General features: G+C 34.9%; 1 protein-coding gene across 3 annotated transcripts in view; it reads right to left on the bottom strand.

Moving 5' to 3' along the window:
• CALCR (calcitonin receptor) overlaps window positions 1–22115 on the bottom strand; it is a 161433-nt gene that overhangs the window by 57986 nt on the left and 81332 nt on the right. For 2 of the 3 annotated variants that reach the window (XM_011998260.1, XM_011998261.1), the window contains 3 exons: window positions 10248–10324; window positions 2745–2898; window positions 955–1065 (listed from right to left, as the gene is read on the bottom strand). In XM_011998260.1, coding sequence (XP_011853650.1) covers window positions 955–1065; window positions 2745–2898; window positions 10248–10324 — 342 coding nt within the window. Of the gene's footprint in view, window positions 1–954; window positions 1066–2744; window positions 2899–10247; window positions 10325–22115 lie in introns of those variants that run through there. The other variant, XM_011998262.1, reaches the window with a different exon arrangement.

The following is a 22115-nucleotide window of genomic DNA, read 5'->3' as shown; positions in this document are numbered from 1 at the left end:
ATTTGTTGATGAAAATCTTGCCTTGTAGTCAATATTTATATCCACTTTGGCAAGAGCCGCATTGTTACTTTGGAACTGGCCTAGTATCCTCAACTGCACAACAGCTCTTTGTGCCAATCAAGTTACTTCTAATGTAGTTGTCAAATAAAGATTAATGAAGCATCATTCATTGGGAAGAGTCAATAAGGTCCTGAAGGATTATCATCAAATAGCATTTAGTTAGAGATTCCAGGAATGTAGCCGATTTTGCGCACAGCACAAAGCCCTTTCTTTCTTCACATCCCAACTTTTCCATCACAATGGGAATTCCCAGAAGTGGCTAGCCTGCACTGGTTTTAAAAGAGGTCCTCTGCAATCCCACTTCCATTATCTCTGCCTTACTGAGGTGAAATTTTGTTTTCAGGGACAAATTAGATCTTTTACTCTTGAAGGAAGCACAAAAAGCATTTTTCAAACATTGTTTCAGGGGTAGATTCATTTTTCTTCTTTAATTGGGATTCTAAAGCCACTTAACCCCTGTAGGCTCAGGCTCACTTTACTCTCAGGAACAAATTTCACCCATTAACAACCTATATGTTGTGCCCATAGCTAATCCATTTAGTTTCAGCATCTGGGTCTCCTTCATAATTAAGATTTCTACCCCCTTTTCAGTGAGACAATTGAAAAATGTTTAAAACTCACATTTAAATAAAACTATTCACAGAGTTTTAGAAAAGCTATGTTTATAAACCAGAATTTAATACCAACACATATAACTGACCAACAATATGCCTTAAAAAAAGGACAGCTTGTAATATTTGTACAACTAAGCAGTATTTCAATTAAGGAAACGCTTCAGAAGCTGCTGAAATGTGGAGTATGATTAGGTAGGTACATTTTGTATCGGATTTTCTTCTCAAAACCATGAAAACTCTAATTCATAGCAAGAGCATAAAATGAAAATAAGCACTCTACCTGATGGATCAAAATCTGGAAAATAATCTGGGCAGAACTGATAGGACAGTACTCCAGCCGGTGTGTCATCCCAGCACAGCCATCCATCCCAGGTGCGATTGCAATATGGACCTGGCCATTTAGAAGGAAATTAATATTGAAGCCTTGTGGATTTAACTAAATGAGAAGATTGATCTCAAGACAGTATTACATGTAGCTGGGCTCACTACTCCAGTCATAACCACCTACTTTTCAAACGAGCCAAAGTCATTGATTTTGGAAATACAGTTTCAAATAGCCTTAGCATATCTGTGACCAAATTATCTCATTGGATGACAAGCAGGGCTCTATTTCTACTTTGTAAAAGGTTCCAAAGTTGAGCTTATCAAAAAAGCAAATGCCCCAAAGACTGCAAGACCCTCTCTCTCTCAACAAAACAAAACAAAACAAAACAAACAAACAAACACAAACCTACCCAAAACCATGAAGATTTACCTCTATAAAGGTATGTATTCAAAAGAATCAGATTCAGATTTTCAAGAAAGCTCTCAAAAATTATTTAAAAAATGAAAAGAGTTCTCAGAAAACCCCCGAAAATATCAGTACTGTGTTTTTATTGTCTCATTGGTTTCAACGAAATTGTTTCTCCTTCGGTCAGAGTTATATCTAATGCCTGTTCAGTTCTTGATAAACACTGAAATTACTGCAGACAGAAGAATAACATGTATCTGCCTTTCAGTTGACTTGATGTTTTTGTTTAAAGGAAAATGCTAAAAATAAGAACTACAAACTAAAACTTGAACTATTTGAAAGCAAAGAATGTGCAGTAACAGAGTATATTTAACCATTTTTTTCCTACCTAGTTGGCTTGTCTTAAAATGTACCTGGCAGTAGACCAGACACAGTGTCTCACACCTGTAATCCTAGCACTTTGGGAGGCTTTCTTGAGCCCAGGAGTTGGAGACCAGCATGGACAACATGCTCTACAAAAAAAATACATGCTCTACAAAAAAATACAAAAATTTGCCAGGCATGGTGGTATGCACCTGTAGTCCCAACTGCTCAGGAGGCTAAAGTGGGAGGATCGTTCTGGGTGAGAGAGGGAGATCCTGTCTCAAATATATATGAGATTGTAAAAGATCTTATTAAATCTTTTCAAATGCCTCAGGGGACAAATAGGAAAATTTAAAGGGATGTTGCAATGAGCTTGCCCATCACATCTCCCCTTTTGCTTTCTATGGGTCCTCTACAGCTAATAGAATATGTTTAGACTGGAAAATATCTGGGCAGTCACATACAGCCATTCTGGAGAAGCTGGTAGATAAGCAATGTCTGGCTAAGAGGTATCATTTTGTAATTCTCCTGGAAAGTGGGGCCAGAAAGTGTGGAAGAATAGTATGGATTGCCAACCAGTTGACAGTTAAAGGGAAGATACTACCTAATTAATCCAAGCAAGATAGGGTTTGATAGCATCCACCTCAGTCAAATTCTCTGCCCATTATTTTCCAATTCCCTTTCCTGTCATTTTCTACATCCCCTTCCCCACTCGGTCCGGTATTGTTCCTGCTCCCCAGGTGTGAATACTGAATTATTGCAGTCATTTTATCATGAGGGCAGATGTTAGTCAAACTGCAGTCAGATGAACTTGGGCAAAGAAATTAGGCATAGGCACTGCGTGAAATACACAAACATATCATAGTGAGAAAACTGCTGGCATATTAAATTAAAATTGTTCAACACATATTTAACCACAAAAGAAAATGTCTTTAATGGTGTTTCAAACATACGTTCATATATATCCTTCTCTTTACCTTCTCCTTGGTATGGGGGTAACTGCTGCATCCGGTCATAGCATTTGTACTGTGCATCCATCATCTTCTTTCGTCCTACGATGTAAAGAAATGGCTCGGGCTCTATTGTTGGATAGGTTTGATTTGAAAAGGCAGGAAGAATTGGGATTGGGTGCTGTATTAAAAAGAAAAATCAGTTACTTATAGATAGGAGGAATGGGTGAGCACAAACAAATGAGACAACGAAAAAATTTGAAAACATTTGTTTTTGCTCTCTAAGCAATATTTATTCATGGTCTCTATGTACAATTTTTTTTCGTATATATAACTAAAAATGTTTTTACATTTCATCTACAAATTCTACCTGCACATTTTATATTTGCATTTACTATTGAAAATGGATAACACCTACACACACTCATACACCTCTTTATCAGCTAGGATTGTTTTAACTGTATTATGATTCTAAAGTTTAGAAGTAAACAAAACAAATAATCTAATTCCCAAAAAATAAAATATTAAATCAACTTTGCCTTACTCTAAAGAATCATGAATCATGTTATTAAAAATAGACATAGTTCAATAAATATGCTTTTTTATTTGATTCTTTCAGCTAAATTTTATTGGTGCTGTGTACACTGCTAGAAATTTATCCCATCTATTCCATGGAACAAACAAAATATGTTTTATGCTCCTCATAATTGACCAGAATCTCCTTAAATTGGTTTCAACAGCAGATGACCTGTACAGGGCAATTTATTTTCACTAATGAAAAATCGATGTATTTCTTAGACATTTATCTCAGCACATTTGCATTTTGGTACAGATTGACAATAGTTTTTTTTCAGTTTCAGTTAATCATCACCAATCACAAGTGTCTCTTTTTCAAAGGTAATGTGGGTGTTTGAAAAGATCACTCTGTCACATTGCTCTTTCTAACTTGTGTTTGTACAGATTTCAATTTCTTTTGTGGCCATGACCAATGTTTTTAGTGGTGTTGGAATCTGCGACTTTTTAATATCCATGTTCTACATAGAGATTTTTTCTTTTCTTTCTTTTTTTTTTTGAGAAACCTAAAAACATCAGCCTGCATTGACTTTCCTTTTTCTGAATTTAGGAATGCTGTTTAATTTCTATCATACCCGTTGAAACTTCAGTTGTAAGAATGAAGTTTCTCCAGTTGTATTGATGGCAGAAGTGGTGTTATGTACTCTTCTGTATGTGCTAGTTTCTAAACAAAACTCATCCTTATTAAGTTGACATGTATATTCCTGGCTCTTCATGGTGAATCCTCACTGTTTTCCATGCATGTCGGTGTGTATGTCCTACATGACAGCACATCACTAACTGCTAAGCTGTCCAGCACACAATCCAATCAAAATTCAGAGTTTGGAGAGAGTAGGGAGCACAAACATTCAGGATGGCTACAGATGCAAGGTAGAATTTGAATTGAACCTTGAGTGTATGTAGTTTCTGCATAGGCACAAGGTGGGCTGAGAAGCTTTTTGGGATGGAGGGACCTTTCCCACAAAAGTCAGGAGGTTGGAAATGACATGCATGAACCACTGTGAGAAAATCATCTTGCCTGAAGGGGAGCATATTTGAGGGTAAGAAGGTCAGGACTTTGCTTTCAAGACTCTGCATTATCTGAATCTTCAGATAACAAAAAAAGTTAAGACGTGTTTTGTCACTTTGAGCAGATTAGCAACCTCTCACTAGATCTGTTTCCTCAACCTAGGAAATGTAAAATAAGAAGAGCAGAAAGAATAATATTTATCATCTATGATGTTGTGAGGATGAACAAGAAAATAAACACAAAGTGTGAGGGACACGAAAGGTTCAAAACATTTTAGCTAATATTGTTAAAACATGGTATATAACATAATGTAATATGATAAAGATGTTTTATAGATTTTTGATGAGTGAAGGTTGTGAAAGGAGAATTTTTAGTAAAATTCATGCAGCAGGCATCAGATGTCTACAGGTTACAGGTGCGGGGTGGGGTGGGGGCAGCAGGAAGTTGAAGGCCTGGCTGGAACAAGAAAGTACCACTCTTAGCACTTTCTCAATAATAAAAACATGAAGGCGTATTTGAATACAAGGAATGGGAAACAGTAATAGTCAAATAGTCCAGATATTTAGCCTAGATATTTGGGGAAAAATATAGTTCCCAAGAAAGGGGAGATGCTGGGAAAGAAAAACATTTTTAGGGGGGCTTCTTCCCCTTGGTAAGTAAGTCCTATTTTGGGTTAGATTTGGAGATGGTAGCAAGCCATCCCAGTGGAAATAGCTTGCAAAGAGAAGATGGTGAATACTTAACATTATTATAACATTACTGTGATAACTTCAAATGGACACCAATTGTGAATAAAGTTGACACTACTCTTTAAACATTTTGTTTATTTCTAATTTTAATGTCTCTTGAATTTATGTCACAAGAGAAAGTAATGAACCCACAAAAATGATTAAAACTGTGCAAATCCTTTACCAATGTAGCTGAACACAATTCCTTTTGATATATGGCACTTTCCCCACTGGCCTTCAGATCAGTCAGTAAATATTGATCAAACTTGATGAGCCCAATATTGTGCCAGATACTGAGGATACAGTGTTGAATAAAATAAGTGTGGATCATGCTCTCATAGAGCTTACTGTCTGGCAAGATGGACCAACACTATAAAATGCATTTCTGATACCTGAAGTTATGAACAATAAAGAATCATCAGTCATAAAATTCTTAGATATTCCTAATGGAATTGGAACATGATTTGCAAAATTTTCAAAAAAAAGGTAATTTGAAGGGATTCTATGTTGAGGTTTCTTTTTTTAGTCTATTACTGAACATTTGTATGAATATGTATGTTTTAAAAATTAAATTACATATCAGGTAACCATCAAAGCAAGGATGGATCATGATGCCTTCACAATAGAGATATTAATTATTGGTTCAGCTTATACATGTATTTTAGATTCTTCTTTTGTGGCTCTGAAATCTTCAGTTAATATGAGAATGATCATTTGATATATTATTAATTTCTGGACCATTTTCTCACCATCTTCAAATTGAATTCAAAGATGGAATATTATGTCATATATAAATCTTATCTGTCACTTGTATTAGATATGCTAAACACTAAGAACTATTTTGTTTAAAGCTGGCTTTCTTCTCAAAAGTAACATTCTGAATTCTCTTTTTAAATGGCTGACAACCAAGTAAGAGATTTTCCTGCTTTAGTTGGAAATTCATGGAAACCATAGGCAAATAGTATGTCCAAGGATATCAAGTAGAAAACCCTACACTTGTATTTTCAATTACATTTTTATTTGCTTTAATGCAGTTTTAACATCAGTAACAGTGGAAATATGACAATCTGTATATGAGTAGTTATAATTCATGCTGATGAAGGTAGCTTCCATCTTATCATTCTTGCAATATTGAAACAAACTCCAGTGAATTTGTTTGAAGCTGGTTCAGTAGAGATTGTTTCAACACTGAAGGAATGAAAAATTAGAACTTCTGTTGTCAGATGAGCAGTAATAATCCGCATCAGTTCCTGGTCTGGTTCATATTTGAGCACTGAAGATGGAATTTTCCCAGCAGTAGATGAATGTCTCAGTGGTCTTCTTCCTAAAATAACATACTCATTGGCACATTCTGTTTATGTATACAGTCATCCCTTGGTATACTCAGGGGATTGGTTGCAGGACCTCCTGTGGATACCAAAATCTGAGGATGCTTAGGTCCTTCATATAAAATGGTGTAGTATTTGCATATAACCTATGTACATCCTCCTGTATTATTTAAATCATCTCTAGATTATTTATAACTGGTACAATATAAATGTGATGTAAATAGTTGCTATACTGTATTATTTAGGAAGCAATAAAAAGAAAAATAGTCTGTACGTTTTCAATACAATTTTTTCCTGAATATTTTCTATCTGAGATAGGTTCAATCTATGGATGTACAACCCATGGATACAGAGGGCTGACTGGATAGATAGATAGATAGATAGATAGATAGATAGATAGATAGATACATACATAGATACATAGATAGATATAAACATACAAATATATGTATATGTATGATTATATATATATAATATATATACATATAAAATTCCAATCATGGAATTACTACTGCTTAAAAATAACACATATACAAATTTCATGAAGTTTATTAAATGTTAAACTTTTGCTGATAATTTTATACAAATAAGAATTGCTGGGAAGGTGGTATTATTTTCAGCAATACAGAGACAAAATAAAACCAGTAATGATTGGATGAAACTACCAAGCAATGTAAGAGTCTTAAAATATCCTACTTATTATAAGTGTTAAGTCTGTACTACTTATTTCAGGAGGTTAAATAAATATATGATTATATGATCACATCCAGATAGAAATGAAATATTAAGGGCATATTGTTTTTCTGAAAAAAAAAATCAGTTTTCAAAGTTTTGCATATAAACCATCTTACATTATTTTTCAACAAACAAACAAACAAACAAACAAACCTCTTGTTGTCCTATGTAACAGTTTAGCTGCCGTATATGTGATGTCACTCCTAAAGGTTCAAGTAAATGGCGTCACACATACGACCACCAAGCTGCCACCAACAGCAGTAGTCAGCAGCCCAAGCATCATTGTTTTTTTCAGTCAACAAATACTTTGAGTGCCTCTCACATGTCAGGCACTCTTCTAGGTTCTGCAAATTCAGCAGTGAACAAAACTGGCAAGCCACCTGCTCTCATGGAGCTTACATTCTAGATTTTATCCACACTAATCATGGAGTCCACAAGAAAGCTATCTGATTTGAAATGGTCATATGCTTATGCAATTCCTACTGTGATGTAGGACAGTCAGGTTGCTTTTGGGTTACAGTTTCTAGTAGTAGAGAGACAGTTACAGAGCTGTTCCTCATGGAACCTTGAGAAATCGTCCATCTCTGCAATAGTTCAAGCCCACTGAGTGTGTGGACCCAAGCTGCTGTGCTGAAGGGAGAGCTTCCTGTTGATTGCCACAGGCAAAACTGCTCTAAAAAGAATATAAACCTAGAATCTACAAACTGATGTAACCAATGGGATTTTCATGTCACCATCCTTAATGTTGATAATGTATATAATTATTTTTGCTTTTCAGTTACTTATATGTTTCAAAATAAGAAAGGACAAAGCACACTGTTGTGAAAAGTGTTAGTCCTGGTTTTCCAGGGTAGGATCAGACACCTGGCTGGTGTACTGTGTAATTCTACTTACATTATATTAACAACAAAACTGCATATATCATAAATTCAAAGCAAATAGGTGAACATAGCTAAGTAAACACATAACAATAACACCTGCTCTGAAGAACCTAATTTTTTATGTCTTCATTATTGCCATTGGCATTGTGGTCATCCGCATCATCACTAGCATCTTTTTCTGAGAGTTCACTGTATACTAACCACTGTTCTAAGCTTACTGTATACCTCACAGGAGGGAGAGGAATTGAGTGGGTGGGTGGTTATGGCTAATGGAAAGAGGTTAGTTGAAGGTGGTGACCCAAACTGATACTTTAAAAACTATATGGAAATCAAATCGATAGAGTTTGATAGTTAGTGTAGTTTCACAACAATCTATTGTCTAAAAAGTAATATTTTGGATTAGTTAGGAACATTGTCATTAAATTTTTTTTCTCTGGGAAGTGTCCATGTGCACATAATAAATGTTTTGAAGAAAATGGACATATCAAATTTTGTTTTATGGACAAATCCTCCAAATCAAATATATAATCCAAATACAGAGAGAGAAGCAAATTTCTCTCTGTCACAGCAAAGAGAGCACAAACCCATTTAAATGCCCTGTTCAGTTATGCTTGCTGGTCAAGAGGTGCCCACAAGCCATAAAATGTTTCTGTCGATGGCTCATGCAAAGATGTGCATTTTTTTCAATATTTAAATTATAGACTACATTAGCTAAAAGTTTTGAAAAAAAATGACCTGCTTTACTTTTTTAACACACTACAAATTTTCTAAAGTCTTTGTAATAAAAAAGGCAATTAGATAATCTTCAAACAATTTTGTTAGTATTTAGTTCTTTAGTTTTTCTTCTGTCATGTTCAATATAATTATTTGATTTATGAAACATGATTATTCAAAAGTATTCACATATACTAGATCACTTAGGATTTCATTTGAGCTATGAAAAATAACAGTATCAATAATATATAGCAATATTTTTATATCCATAGAAGACCACATAAGGCCTGGGTATTTACAGACAAATTAAAATATTCTATTAGTTTCCACAGTAGTGTTGTTTAATGTTTTTATTATATTTCCAATGACATAAAGAAACCTGCATTTCCAAATGCTAATTACTTTTAGAAAACTTTACTGTAATTTATCTAAAGAAATATTTAATAGGATAAAATGATAAGACAATCTGACAATAAAATAAGTTATACTCATTGTCCAAATAGGTGCAAAAGGGTTGCATTAATAGTCATTCCCCTAAACCATTTATTTGATGTACAGTATTACAAAATAAAAATTGCCTTACAAACTAAATTAACATTTATGAAATAGTAGTAATATTTTTTCTTGAATAATAAAAAGACAAACAGTTTAGACAGACTTGTAGGCCTATACTACACATTAATAAACAATGGAAATCCTGGAACCCTATGCAAGCTTTTTGTGGGTCAGTACGACAGTATGAGATATTGAGTGATCTTTGCAGCCAGCTGTAATTCATTAGCAAATGTTACTCTGATGTGATAGAAAGGATAAGAAGCAAGGCAGTCCCACATTGATTTATGTAAAATTTACTCATCTCCCTTTCATGTGCTATTGAAGTTGATGTGATGATGGGTTAACAATGTTGACACAAATAATAGGCATTGATAGTATTTTCTAAGATGATTGTATTTCCGATTACTTGCTAAATCTTTTAGGAATAAAACAAAATATAATTACATAAACATAATTTAAAAGGTTGGAGAAAGAATTATAGAATAATAGTGGTATATAAAGACTTGAAGATTCTGTAGTCAGTTTTTGATGAAAAATACATTTGAAATCAAATGCCAGACTGAAAGAGTTCAGATGTTTTAAAAGGATTGAACAGCCCAGATGTTTTAAAAGGATTGAACAGCCCAGAAACTATCATTCAAATCATAGTTTTGAACTATGATTCAAAACATAGTTTTTTCAACATGAAAACATTTTACCTGAGAATATTATTTACCATCTACGTTAATTTCTAAGATAATATGGAGATGTCTCAAATTAATGCTAAAGTTTTGTAAACAAAGCTCAAATTTCTGGGTAGACTATAAACACTAATTTAAATTAGAGACCGTTCAGAGGAGAGATTTGTTAACAAAATATTAAGCAAAATAATGGCTTTAAGGAACTTAGTTTTGGCTTCTGGAGACCAATGCCTACCCTTGCAAATACTAATTCAATCACACTCAGAACATTCCTCCTTATTCAACATTTTTCATTAGCATGGCTTTGAATAATTTTGTTTTACTTACATTTAGAAGCAGAAACAGTGCGAAGCACCGGCATGTAAATGCGAACCTCATTTTTGGTTTTTGAAGATCTCTTTGTCCTAGAAAAATATAAAAGCAACAAAGACTAAAATTAATATATCTCTAATATTGGCTATGGCATTTCATTTTCATTTTTTTCTACATAACTTAAAGAGGATCGACATCCCAAGACACCCTAAAAAACACATGTAGGAAAGAACAGTATGCTTGTGATGCAAATGCAGTGAAGATTCCATTGCTTTTCCTGTCAACCAGATTGTTATACTTGAGACCCTCCTATTAAGAAATTCTGGAACTGCCTTTGCATATTAGGACAGAAATAAAGACATTCCAAGAGAGCAAGAGCAAATCACGTCAGCTTCAATTAACAAGTGTCATCAATACAGCTGCTGAAAATTGCAATGAAGACGTCTACCAAGAAGTCACCTCACTGGACATAAACAAATAAAATCTATGATTTGTGAAAGATTAATCATCATGCCCTCTAGGTAGTCTAAGGCCAACTCTAAAAGTAGCCTTATTTAAAGCTTTGAGTAATTTTCTTTCCTATAAATGTTTCTTTAAGCTTCAAGTTGCTAGTAAGAACAAATTTCTTCCATAGCAATGACTGAATATTTCATTTAACAGCTCACCATTCATACTCAAGAGCATAATCACCCAAACAGTCTGCTTAGTCACAAATATCAAACAGTTTTTCATGGCTCTGCAGATAATTTTATGCAAGAAAAGATAACAAAGGGTTAAACATTTGAAATATACATATATTTCTTTTCATCAGTGGGATTTGTGTGAAATCTACATTCCAACTAGGGGTGAGTGGTTATGATTGCATCTTAACTGATAATTTCCTCTTGTACTACATCCATTATATTACCTATAGAATTTACCTATCCTTTATCCAGGAGAATTTCCTCAACCTAGCAAGACTGGCCAACATGCAAATTCAGGAAATACAGAGAACACCACTAAGATATTTCATGAGAAGATCAACTCCAAGACACATAATCATCAGATTCTCCAAGGTTGAAATGAATGAAAAAATACTAAGGGCAGCCAGAGAGAAAGGCAAAGTAACCTACAAAGCAAAGCCCATCAGACTAACAGCAGATCTCTCAACAGAAACTCTGCAAGCCAGAGGAGATTGGGGGCCAATTTCAACATTCTTAAATAAAAGAATTTTCAACTCAGAATTTAACATTCGGCCAAACTAAGCTTCATAAGCGAAGGAGATATAAAATCGTTTCCAGGCAAGCAAATGCTGAGAGATTTTATTACCACTAGGCTTGCCTTGCAAAAGCTCCTGAAAGAAGCACTAAATACAGAAAGGAAAAACCAGTACCAGCCACTGCAAAGACACACCAAAATATAAAGACCAACGGCACTATGAAGAAACTGCATCAACTGTTGTGCAAAATAACCAGATAGCATCATGATGATGGATCAAATTCACACGTAAGAATGCTAACCTTAAATGTAAATGGGCTAAATGCCCCAATTAAAAGACACAGACTGGCAAATTGGGTAAAAAATCAAGACCCATTGATGTGCTATATTCAGGAGATCCATTTCATGTGCAAAGACACACATAGGTTCAAAATAAAGGGATGGAGGAAAATTTACCCAGCAAATGGAAAACAAAACAAAACAAACAAACAAACAAAAGCAGGGGTTACAATCCTAGTCTCTGACAAAACAGACTTTAAACCAACAAGATAAAAAAAAAAAAAGAGAGACAAAGAAGGAAGGGCCTTACATAACGGTAAAGGGAATAATTCAACAAGAGCTAACTCCTCTAAATATATATACACTCAATACAGGAACACCCAGATTCATAAAACAAGTTATCAGAGACCTACAAAGACACTTAGACTCCCACACAATAATAGTGGGAGAGACTTTAATACTCTACTATCAATATTAGAGAGATCAATGAGACAGAAACTTAGCAAGGATATTCAAGGCTTTAATTCACCTCTGTATCAAGTGGACCTAATAGACATCTACAGAATTCTCCAACCCAAATCAACAGAATATACATTCTTCTCAGTGCCACATGGAACTAGTTCTAAAATCAACCACATAATTGTAAGTAAAATACTCCTCAGCAAATGCAAAAGAACTAAAATCATAACAAAGAGTCTCTCAGACCACAATGCAATCAAATTAGACCTCAGGATTAAGAAACACATTCAAAACCACACAATTACATGGAAATTGAACAACCTGCTTCCAAGTGACTCTTGGGTAAATAAAGGAATTCAGGCAGAAATCAAGAAGTTCTTGGAAACCGATGAGAATAAAGAGACAATGTACTAGAATCTCTGTGACACAGCTAAAGCAGTGTTAAGAGGGAAATTTATAGTACTAAATGCACACATCACAAAGTTGCAAAGATCTCAAATCGACACCATAACATCACAATTAAAAGAGCTAGAGAGGCAAAAGCAAACTAATCCAAAAGCTAGCAGAAAACAAGAAATAACGAAGAGCAGAGCAGAATTGATGGACATAGAAACTCAAACAACCCTCCAAAAAATCAATGAAACCAGGAGCTGGTTTTTTGAAAAAATTAATAAAATAGACCACTAGCTAGACTAATAAAGAAGGAAAGAGAGAAGATTCAAATAGACACAATAAAATATGAAAAAGGGGGTATCACCACTGACGCCACAAAAATACAAACTACCATCAGAGAATACTGTAAACACCTCTACACAAATAAACTAGAAAATCTAGAAGAAATGGAAAAATTCCTGGTACCCTCCCAAGACTAAACTAGGAAGAAGCTGAAGCCCTGAATAGACCAGTAGCAAGTTCTGAAATTGAGGCAGTAATTAATGGCCTATGAACCAAAAAATGCCCAGGACCAAATGGATCCACAGCTGAATTCTACAAGAGATACAAAGAAGAGTTGGTACCATTTCTTCTGAAACTATTCCAAAGAATTGAAAACGAGGGACTCCTTTCTAGCTCATTTTATGAAGCCAGCATCATCCTGATACCAAATCCGGGCAGAGACACAACAAAAGAAGAAGACTTCAGACCAATATCCCTGAAGAGCATTGATGTGAAAATCCTCAATAAAATATTGGCAAACTGAACCCAGCAGGACATCAAAAAACATATCTACCATGATCAAGTTGGCTTCATCCTGAGATGCAAGTCTGGTTCAACATATGCAAATCAATAAATGTAATCCATCACATAAACAGAACCAAAGACAAAAACCACATGATTATCTCAATAGATGCAGAAAAGGCCTTTGATAAAAGTCAACATACCTTCATGTTAAAAACTCTCAATAGACTAGGTATTGATGGAACATATCTCAAAATAAGAGCTGTTTATGACAAACCCACAGCCAATATCATATTGAATGGGGAAAACTGAAAGCATTCCCTTTGAAAACCAACATAGACAAGAATACCCTCTCTCACTGCTCCTGTTCAACATGGTATTGGAAGTTCTGGCCAGGGCAATAATCAGGCAAGATAAATAAATGAAGGGTATTCAAATAGGAATAGAGGAAGTCAAATTGTCTGTGTTTGCAGACATTTTATATTTAGAATACCCCATCATCTCAGCCCCAAAACTCCTTAAGCTGATAAGTAACTTCAGCAAAGTCTCAGGATACATAATCAATGTGTGAAAATTGCAAGCATTCCTTTAATCCAACAATAGACAAGCAGAGAGCCAATTCACAATCATTACAAAGAGAATAAAACACCCAGGAATACAGCTAATGAGGGATACGAAGGACCACTTCAAGGAGAACTACAAATCACTGCTCAAGGAAATAAGAGATTACACAAACAAATGGAAAAATATTCCATCCTCATGGATAGGAAGAATCAATATCATGAAAATGGCCATACTGCTCAAAGTAATTTATAGATTCTATGCTATTCCCATCAAACTACCACTGACATTTTTCATAGAATTAGAAAAAACTACTTTAAATTTCATATGGAATCAAAAAAGAACCCATATAGCCAAGATAATCCTAAGTAAAAGGAACAAAGCTGGAGGCATCACACTACCTGACTTCAAACTATACTACAAGGCTACAGTAACCAAAACAGCATGGCACTGGTACCAAAACAGACATATACACCAATGGAATGGAACAGAACAGAGACCTCAAAAATAACACCACACATCTACAACTATCTGATCTTCAGCAAACTTGACAAAAACAAGCAATGGGGAAAGGATTTCCTATTCAATAAATAGTGTTGGGAAAAGTAGTAGCCATATGCAGAAAACTAAAAATGGACCTCTTCCTTACACCTTATACAAAAATTAACTCAAGATAGATTAAATTCTTAAATAAAAACCCCAAACCATAAAAACTCTAGAAGAAAACCTAGGTAATACCATTCAGGACATAGGCACTGGCAAAGACTTCATGACAAAAATGCCAAAAGCAATTGCAACAAAAGCCAAAATAGACAAATGGGAGCTAATTAAAGTAAAGAACTGCCACACAGCAAAAGAAACTATCATCAGAGTGAACCAGCAATCTACAGAATGGGAGAAAGTTTTTGCAGTCTACCTGACAAAGGTCTAATATCCAAAATTTACAAGGAATTTAAACAAATTTACAAGAAGAAAACAAACCACCCCATCAAAAAGTGGGCAAAGGATCTGGACACTTCTCAAAAGAAGACATTTACACAGTCAACAAACATATGAAAAAAAGCTCAACATCACTGATCCTTATGGAAGTGCAAATCAAAACTACAATGAGATACCATGCATGTCACACCAGTCAGAATGGTGATTATTAAAAAGTCAAGAAACCATAGATGCTAGAGGCTGTGGAGAAATAGGAATGCTTTTACACTGTTGGTGGGAATGTAAATTAGCTCAACCATTGTAGAAGATAGTATGGCGATTCCTCAAGGATCTAGAAATACCATTTGACCCAGCAATCCCATTACTGGGTATATATCCAAAGGAATACAAATCATTCAACTATAAAGACACATGCACATGTATGTTTACTGCAGCACTATTTACAATAACAATGTCATGGAACCAACCAAAATTTTGCCTACTAATTGAAGAGGTCTTAATTTTAAAGACTTGCATTATTTGGAACTATAACAAATGCCTCATGCACAAATTATAGTAGATCTCTGCTCACCAAGCCTGCCTCTAGTTGGAAAAGTTGCACTGCAGTTGTCCTGGGTTAAACAATGCCTTGTAGATATGGTTTTTTGAAAAAAAGCACATTATGGTCATTCCTGAGGAGGGGAGAAAAAAACATATACAGGTAGAGTTGTGCAGAAAGGAGGTGCTTTATCAGTTTCAGAGAGAAAAGCAGGCAAAGAAGAGTAGAATCAGGCTGAAGAATGAGATAATTTCCCTTTCCTGAGATTATTAGAAGGAAGAAAGAATGGGAGAGAGAGTTAATGAGAGTGACAACCGTGGGGAATCCAGGATGAACTGACAGAGGCTGATGGCTTAGTTGAAGAGATGATTAAAAGACAGAATGAAAGGATGGATAGACTGGAGGGTGGAATCTAGAGATTGATTTAGTGTGGGATTTAAAACAGGCAAGATTCACGGTGATATTGGTTGTGTTCACAGTTCAGTGACCTTCAGGAGAATAGCCCTGACCTGAGCCTTAGAGAGTGAAACTGGACCCAGCTAGAAAGGACAATATTACCAAACAGCAGTTAGTTGGTATGAAATGCACCTTGAGAACTTTCAAATTGGAATGGAAACAGGTGATACAGAAGACCTGCAACCAGAAAATCATCTGGTACACCAGGAAGATCACTCAAAGAAAATCAGAACAAAGTTTAACTTTGACATAAAATTATTTATTTACTTGCTTCTTGATGAATTACCATCTCCATAGCAAGCATTTTGTTCACTCTTGCAACCCAAGAACCTAGAGAAGAGCCTGGAACATAGTAAATGCTCAGTAAATGTTGGATGCTTGGTTTAAGGGATAATTTAGGGACAGAACCTAAGGAATGTCAATCTGATAATTTAGTAAGACAGGAAGCATTGTCCTTTACTTAAAGTGCCCTAATCGTGGAGCCAAAAAAATTCTAATTTCTGCTTCTCCCTTTATTATTATTATTATTTTTGAACAAAGAACTTCACTTTTATGCCAGTTTCTTATCTGTAGAATGACTACTTAGCCATGCCCTCCTTGAATAGGAGAAGTATACAAGACCTGTCTCAGTAATCTGGCTCCTTAGAGTAATGATTTCCAACATGTCTTTTAACCACTTTTTTCAAACAAAAACCCTGACAGGCGCCCCATCGTAGTAGAGTCAATGTGAAGCCTAAACCAGGTCAATGTGGAGCCTAAACATCTCATTGTCATGGCTGATTTAGAACGTGCAAATGAAAAAGCTATTGTCAGAGGTTCAGTTACTGGTGGGACAACCGAATCCACACTGGTTTGTATCCATAAATGGACACTTGCCACTAATCTTCTCTCCAGAAAATTGCATCCTAGGGTTGCAAAAGTGGGTGGATCAGTGAGAATCATTTCTTCTGTGAATAAATAAAATCAAAATCAGTAAATCAATGATAATATGATTGAACAGAATGTCTTCATGTAAGGGGAACAAATTTACTTGAAAAGTAAAGTTAAATTATCTTTATTTTTTGTGGGAAGAGTACAAAATGTCAATGTCTGAAAATAATGTGTGTATTCTCATAGATTGACATTTCCAAAAGCATGTTCCATAGAAGAGCAGCAATCCCATGAGAAGCAGCACAAAATAAAGTTTCCAAGGCCAAATAAGTTTAGGAAATTAAGTCTTTCCTATTCTTCTCTCAGAGATTTACTGCAGACATTAGCACTTTAAAGACTAATTTTTCTGTACAAAAAAGATCCCTTTGATGTTAACTCTTCATTTCCCAAACCTGATTGACCATGAAACACTTTTATGGTGTGATAACAATTAATAACCCATCTACAGAGTATACTTTGGAAAATGCTCTTTTAGCTCAATGGTAATTTCTAAACCACTCTAGTTGATTAAGCCTGCAAATCATGAGAACAAGCTGCCCTTTTACTTATAATTTTCTCTCTTTCCCATTCATGAAGCAAAAGAGGAATTCCTGAGGTCTTCAACATTCTCTAGCCTTGGTACAAAGCCCAGTACTATAACGGGCATCTCATAGGCGATTACTCCCTTGGAGCAGTATTTGTCAAGAACCTTTCCACCAATATCTTGACTACAAGAACAAGGAGTAGGATGAGGAATGTGGGCAAAGAGTAGTGAAAAGGAACATGGCTTGTCTCAAAACAGCTATGAGTTGTTGAAACCCAAGGCCTAGAATCTTTTTCAAATATAAAATTTGGCATTTCTTTCTAGATAATTCTATTTAATATGTTTCTGTAGCTGCAGTCTAAGTGAATAAGCAAATGAACTTTGTGAAACCACACGATAGGCTGGTTTGTTGTCATAGCAAAGCCTTCTGTTGGACGACTCCTTGATTATATAACCTATTTGAAAATCATTCTTCATTATTACAGGAACTAACTTGCCAAGGCATAATATGGCCATAAACCCAATTTATGTTGCCACATTAAGCAAAACAGAGTGCCTTCCTACTCCTCCTCATGAGTTTAAAATGTCTATCTAAATTCAAGCTCCAAGTCCAGCTGGTAGAAAGACTTGGCACTTTCTGCATTGGAGAACTGTTTTGGGTAAACAGCATGACACACAATGTCAGAGAAATAATTCAGATGATGGGGGAAATAGAATAAAAATGATGTCATATTGAAAGAAATAAGACTTTTTCTTTTACTCATGTCAATGACCTGACTCAGCTATGTATTTTTACATCAGTCATGCTAATTTAGCTCTTATTGAGGACACTGAGCTCTTATAAACTTAACCACTTTGTATCTTGCATTTTGTGTATACATCATCTAATTGGCATTTAATAGTTACTGTGTTTTCAGTACCAGGCTATATTATTACATACATGTTCTTTGATTTAGTTCTTAAGACAGAATGTTGTAGATTCTCCTTTTACACTTAGCTTATGGATGAACAACTCAAAGCTCAAGGAGATTAGCAAATTAGGTTAGTTTCCAGTCATGAAGTTATTGAGTGGACAAATCAGGTGTTCTGACTCCTAGTCCTGTGCCCTCAGAGTGGTCTCTCCAACTACCAAGCTATTTCTGTCTTAACAATATCCCTGACTTCAACCAGCTGAGGGCTTTCCATATCATACTTGTTTAATACATGTTTTTTGAGGGTATAAATGAAAAGAAGATCTAATAGCCATGCCCTTCATATCTTTTCAAAGTTTCCATGGAGAACCCAGTCTCAAATTACTCTTGATCTCTGTTATATCTGTTTATCAACTCATATGTTATTTTCACTGTTATTTTTAAGCACATAGATGATGTTTTTATCATCACTGCCTAGAAGTTCAAAGACAGAAAGCCCACAGTCCAGAAATCCCTGGTAGGAATAATCCAACATGGATATATATTTCTAGCTATTAAGGGGAAATGGCTAGAAAGCACATTTCTACTTCAAGATGCTAACCTAATCCTGGTGGAAATGGTATAAACTACTTGACAAATTTTGAAAAGTTACTGGTCACATTTTTGTCGGCATTTCTACTCTAAGACCCATCTCCTTAAGTAACTTTAATTATACTTGCTAGTGGAAAACATAACAATGATATAAGATGTAAAATGAAGCAATGATGTATACTGGTTTGGTGGAAGTTTTCAAAAATAATTAGTTTAGTTTGAATTTGAGTACCACATCCTGTATAACAGAGTAGTTAATACAAGACTCTACACAAAGCCTTGCACATAGTAAGTGCTCAATAAGTATTTATTGAATGAACAGATACATGACATCTAAGTAGTTGGTCAGGCAACATTAATAAACAAGGAGATCTTAGAGAAATGGTTCAGAATTATGTGCAGTTCAGAATTGTGCCATTACTCGAATGGCTATTATTAATGGATCATTAGATACAATTTGTCCAATTAAAACTAATTTAAGAAAAGGGCATTATAACCTCATGTATACTTGCTAGTATCGGAACTCAATAACAGCCATGATAAAGGCAAGATAGAAACTGTTTGGTTCAAATAAATTTAACTAAAAATACATCATGTACTTATTAGATGTGTTTCAATGCTTTCTTAAGGTAAAGCTGAACTTCAATATGTGAGAGATTGGGAGAAAAATAATCTAATCTAAAGGATCAGCATGAAGATACTGGAATCACTAAGCATACTGAAGAAACCCTGTGTGGCCTTATTCCAAAATTTGTGTTCTTAGTCACTACATATAGACTGTCATATATGAGAGAATAAAGTAAACTCAGTTTTGAACAAATGGAAATTGAATTATCAGAAGGGTCTTCTATTTGGAGAAACTGATTGTAATTAGTATGTTCACGGTTTCTTTGTAACTTTTCAACTTCTGTTAAGATCAACTATGGCAAATATTAGAAGAAAAGTCAATATGGCATAATGGAAAAAAAATAGTGGGTAAATGAATAAGAGATACATATTGTAATCCCAAAACAACTTCAAACTCACCACATGACTCTTAAGCATGTTACTATATCTTTCTGGGCATGCATTTCACTACTTATAACACTGAACTATAATTAAAGGTCTTCTTCACTCCAGGATAGGCTCTAATGCAACCATCATTAAAATACAAAACATGTATTTGGAAGACAGAGACAACGTAGCAATGTGTAGATAAATATTGAGTCTACTTGACACTGTAATAGAAAATACACTAAAACAGCATTTTCACATTGGTTTTACAAAATATGATCTCTGCAAACACTCATTAATAACAAAAAGAGGAATGAGTAGTCCACTGGAACAAAGTTTGTGAAAGGTGTGAAATGTGAAATACCATGTGCTGTTCTCTGGAAATTCGCAAGTATGTTAGGATATTAAAAGTTCTGCAAAAACCTGCAACCATGGATCCTCTAAATAAATTCGTTTAAATTAGCTGTTATTTCTAATTACATTTACCAACATTAATGTGCAATGAACGTTCAAAGAATGGATGACCAAGTCTGGGTAATAATTGACTTCCATTGATCTCCTGAATGAAAAGTATTTTCCTGAATAAAAATCTTGATTAGCAGAAAAACTTGCAGTAAAAGGTAAATGTTGCAGACTTATCAGCATTTCTTTATTATATTGGAAAAGAAATTGCAGGACTTTGCCACGACTTGTTTGGTTAATTGAAACTCTGGTAAATATATGATTGGTTAAATACGTTGGTGCTTGGTTTTGAAAGTCCACTTTCACAAATACTGATGGATTACGCTTCTATTATATCTTACACAGGAGGCTTCCTGAATGGAACTAAATTGGTTGGCACAAGTTGTAAACTCTTTTAAGCCAAGTTTAAAAATATTTATGTAGAAGTCAATGCCACACACATATGAAACCATTCTATAAATATGAACAGGAATTTAAAATGGTGGGATTAAGATACAGTCCTTATACAAAATATCATTTTGTCCTCATATACACACAGTTGAAAAAATCCTCTTTCAGAATAAAGTACACCTGATTTTATTAAATGATGAAATTGGAAGGGATCTTAGAATTAAAATATCCCAAACTTCTCACACTATAGATGAGCAAAAGAAAACCTAGTGAATCATTTATTTTAAATCTGTTTGAAAGTTAGTGGAAGAGCTCTAATTAAAACTCTGTCACGGGGTCCAACCTAGTTCATGTTCTAAATTACTACTCTGTCTCGCATCAAAGATTTTTCCTAGTTGGCTTCAATATTCTGCAGTGAAGTTCTAAAGCTTGGTCTAGTTGGGGTGGAAATAGCCATAACAATAGTTCATCCACTTGCCCGGTTTTTTCTCTTAATCACCTTTAGAAATTCTGTTTGGTTCTGATATCAAGACTGTTTTAAGAAAGAATGTGCTTAGACTTGAATAAAATGAGGTTAAATAAAAGGATATCTGGGGTGTTACTCAACGTATTTAACAATTGTTGCCTCTGCAACATCCACCAATTAGAACAATTGCTGGCTGTTAGCCACAGGCCCTATTGTACCAATACTCACTAGCTATAAACCAGTCTGGGGTTCTTAATTTTCTGCTTCTCCCCCATAACCTTGCTATGCATTGTACATACATTTATCTTTGTATGTTTGTGCTTGTAGAAGTGGAGGTGGGGTAGAATGAAGCAGAGCACTTATTGTGTTTATAGATTCACTCATCAAATATTTACTGAATCCAGATGCAGTACTTGCTCTTACGGAGTCTTTCTGTATTGCAGAGAAAGCTTGAATGGGAGCTACCCTCATGCACCCCCTTAACGCACATATCTCCCAATCCTCTCACCACTTATGGGATTTCATACAAAGATATTTCATCTAGAACCTTATAAGAGACAAGCTTGCTCCTGCATTTCCAATTTCAGTGCATATATTTACTAATAAAGAAAAGCATCATCAAATGTAATTTAATCATTACAAACTTTCCTTTTCTTCCTATTAAATTATTTAAGAATCCATTTCCCTGAAATTTGAGTGCCCTTGGAAATTATCCTTTCTCCACGGCTGTGTAAGTAGTTCAAAAGGTTCTATAAAATTAGCTAGATTCCCTTGAAAAACAGAGCAATTAAGTGAGATTAATGATATAAGCGATGGCCAACCAAGTTGGATCTCTAAATGTCAGCAACAATATACAAATAGTTTTCATCATAGCAGTTGTTTCACACCATGACCCTAAGATCTTATAGTCAGTGATCTGATCTGACTGCCTTTATCTAAAATGATGATGTTAAAGTCAACTTCAATGTGGCAATTTAATTTTTCAGGTGAACTGAACATCTGGCTTTATTTA

The sequence above is a fragment of the Mandrillus leucophaeus genome, unplaced genomic scaffold (assembly GCF_000951045.1).
Source record: "Mandrillus leucophaeus isolate KB7577 unplaced genomic scaffold, Mleu.le_1.0 Scaffold565, whole genome shotgun sequence".
In the NCBI taxonomy this organism is placed as follows: Eukaryota; Metazoa; Chordata; class Mammalia; order Primates; family Cercopithecidae; genus Mandrillus; species Mandrillus leucophaeus.
The sequence above is the reverse complement of the archived record's forward strand: the minus strand, read 5'-3'. Positions and strand labels throughout refer to the sequence as shown.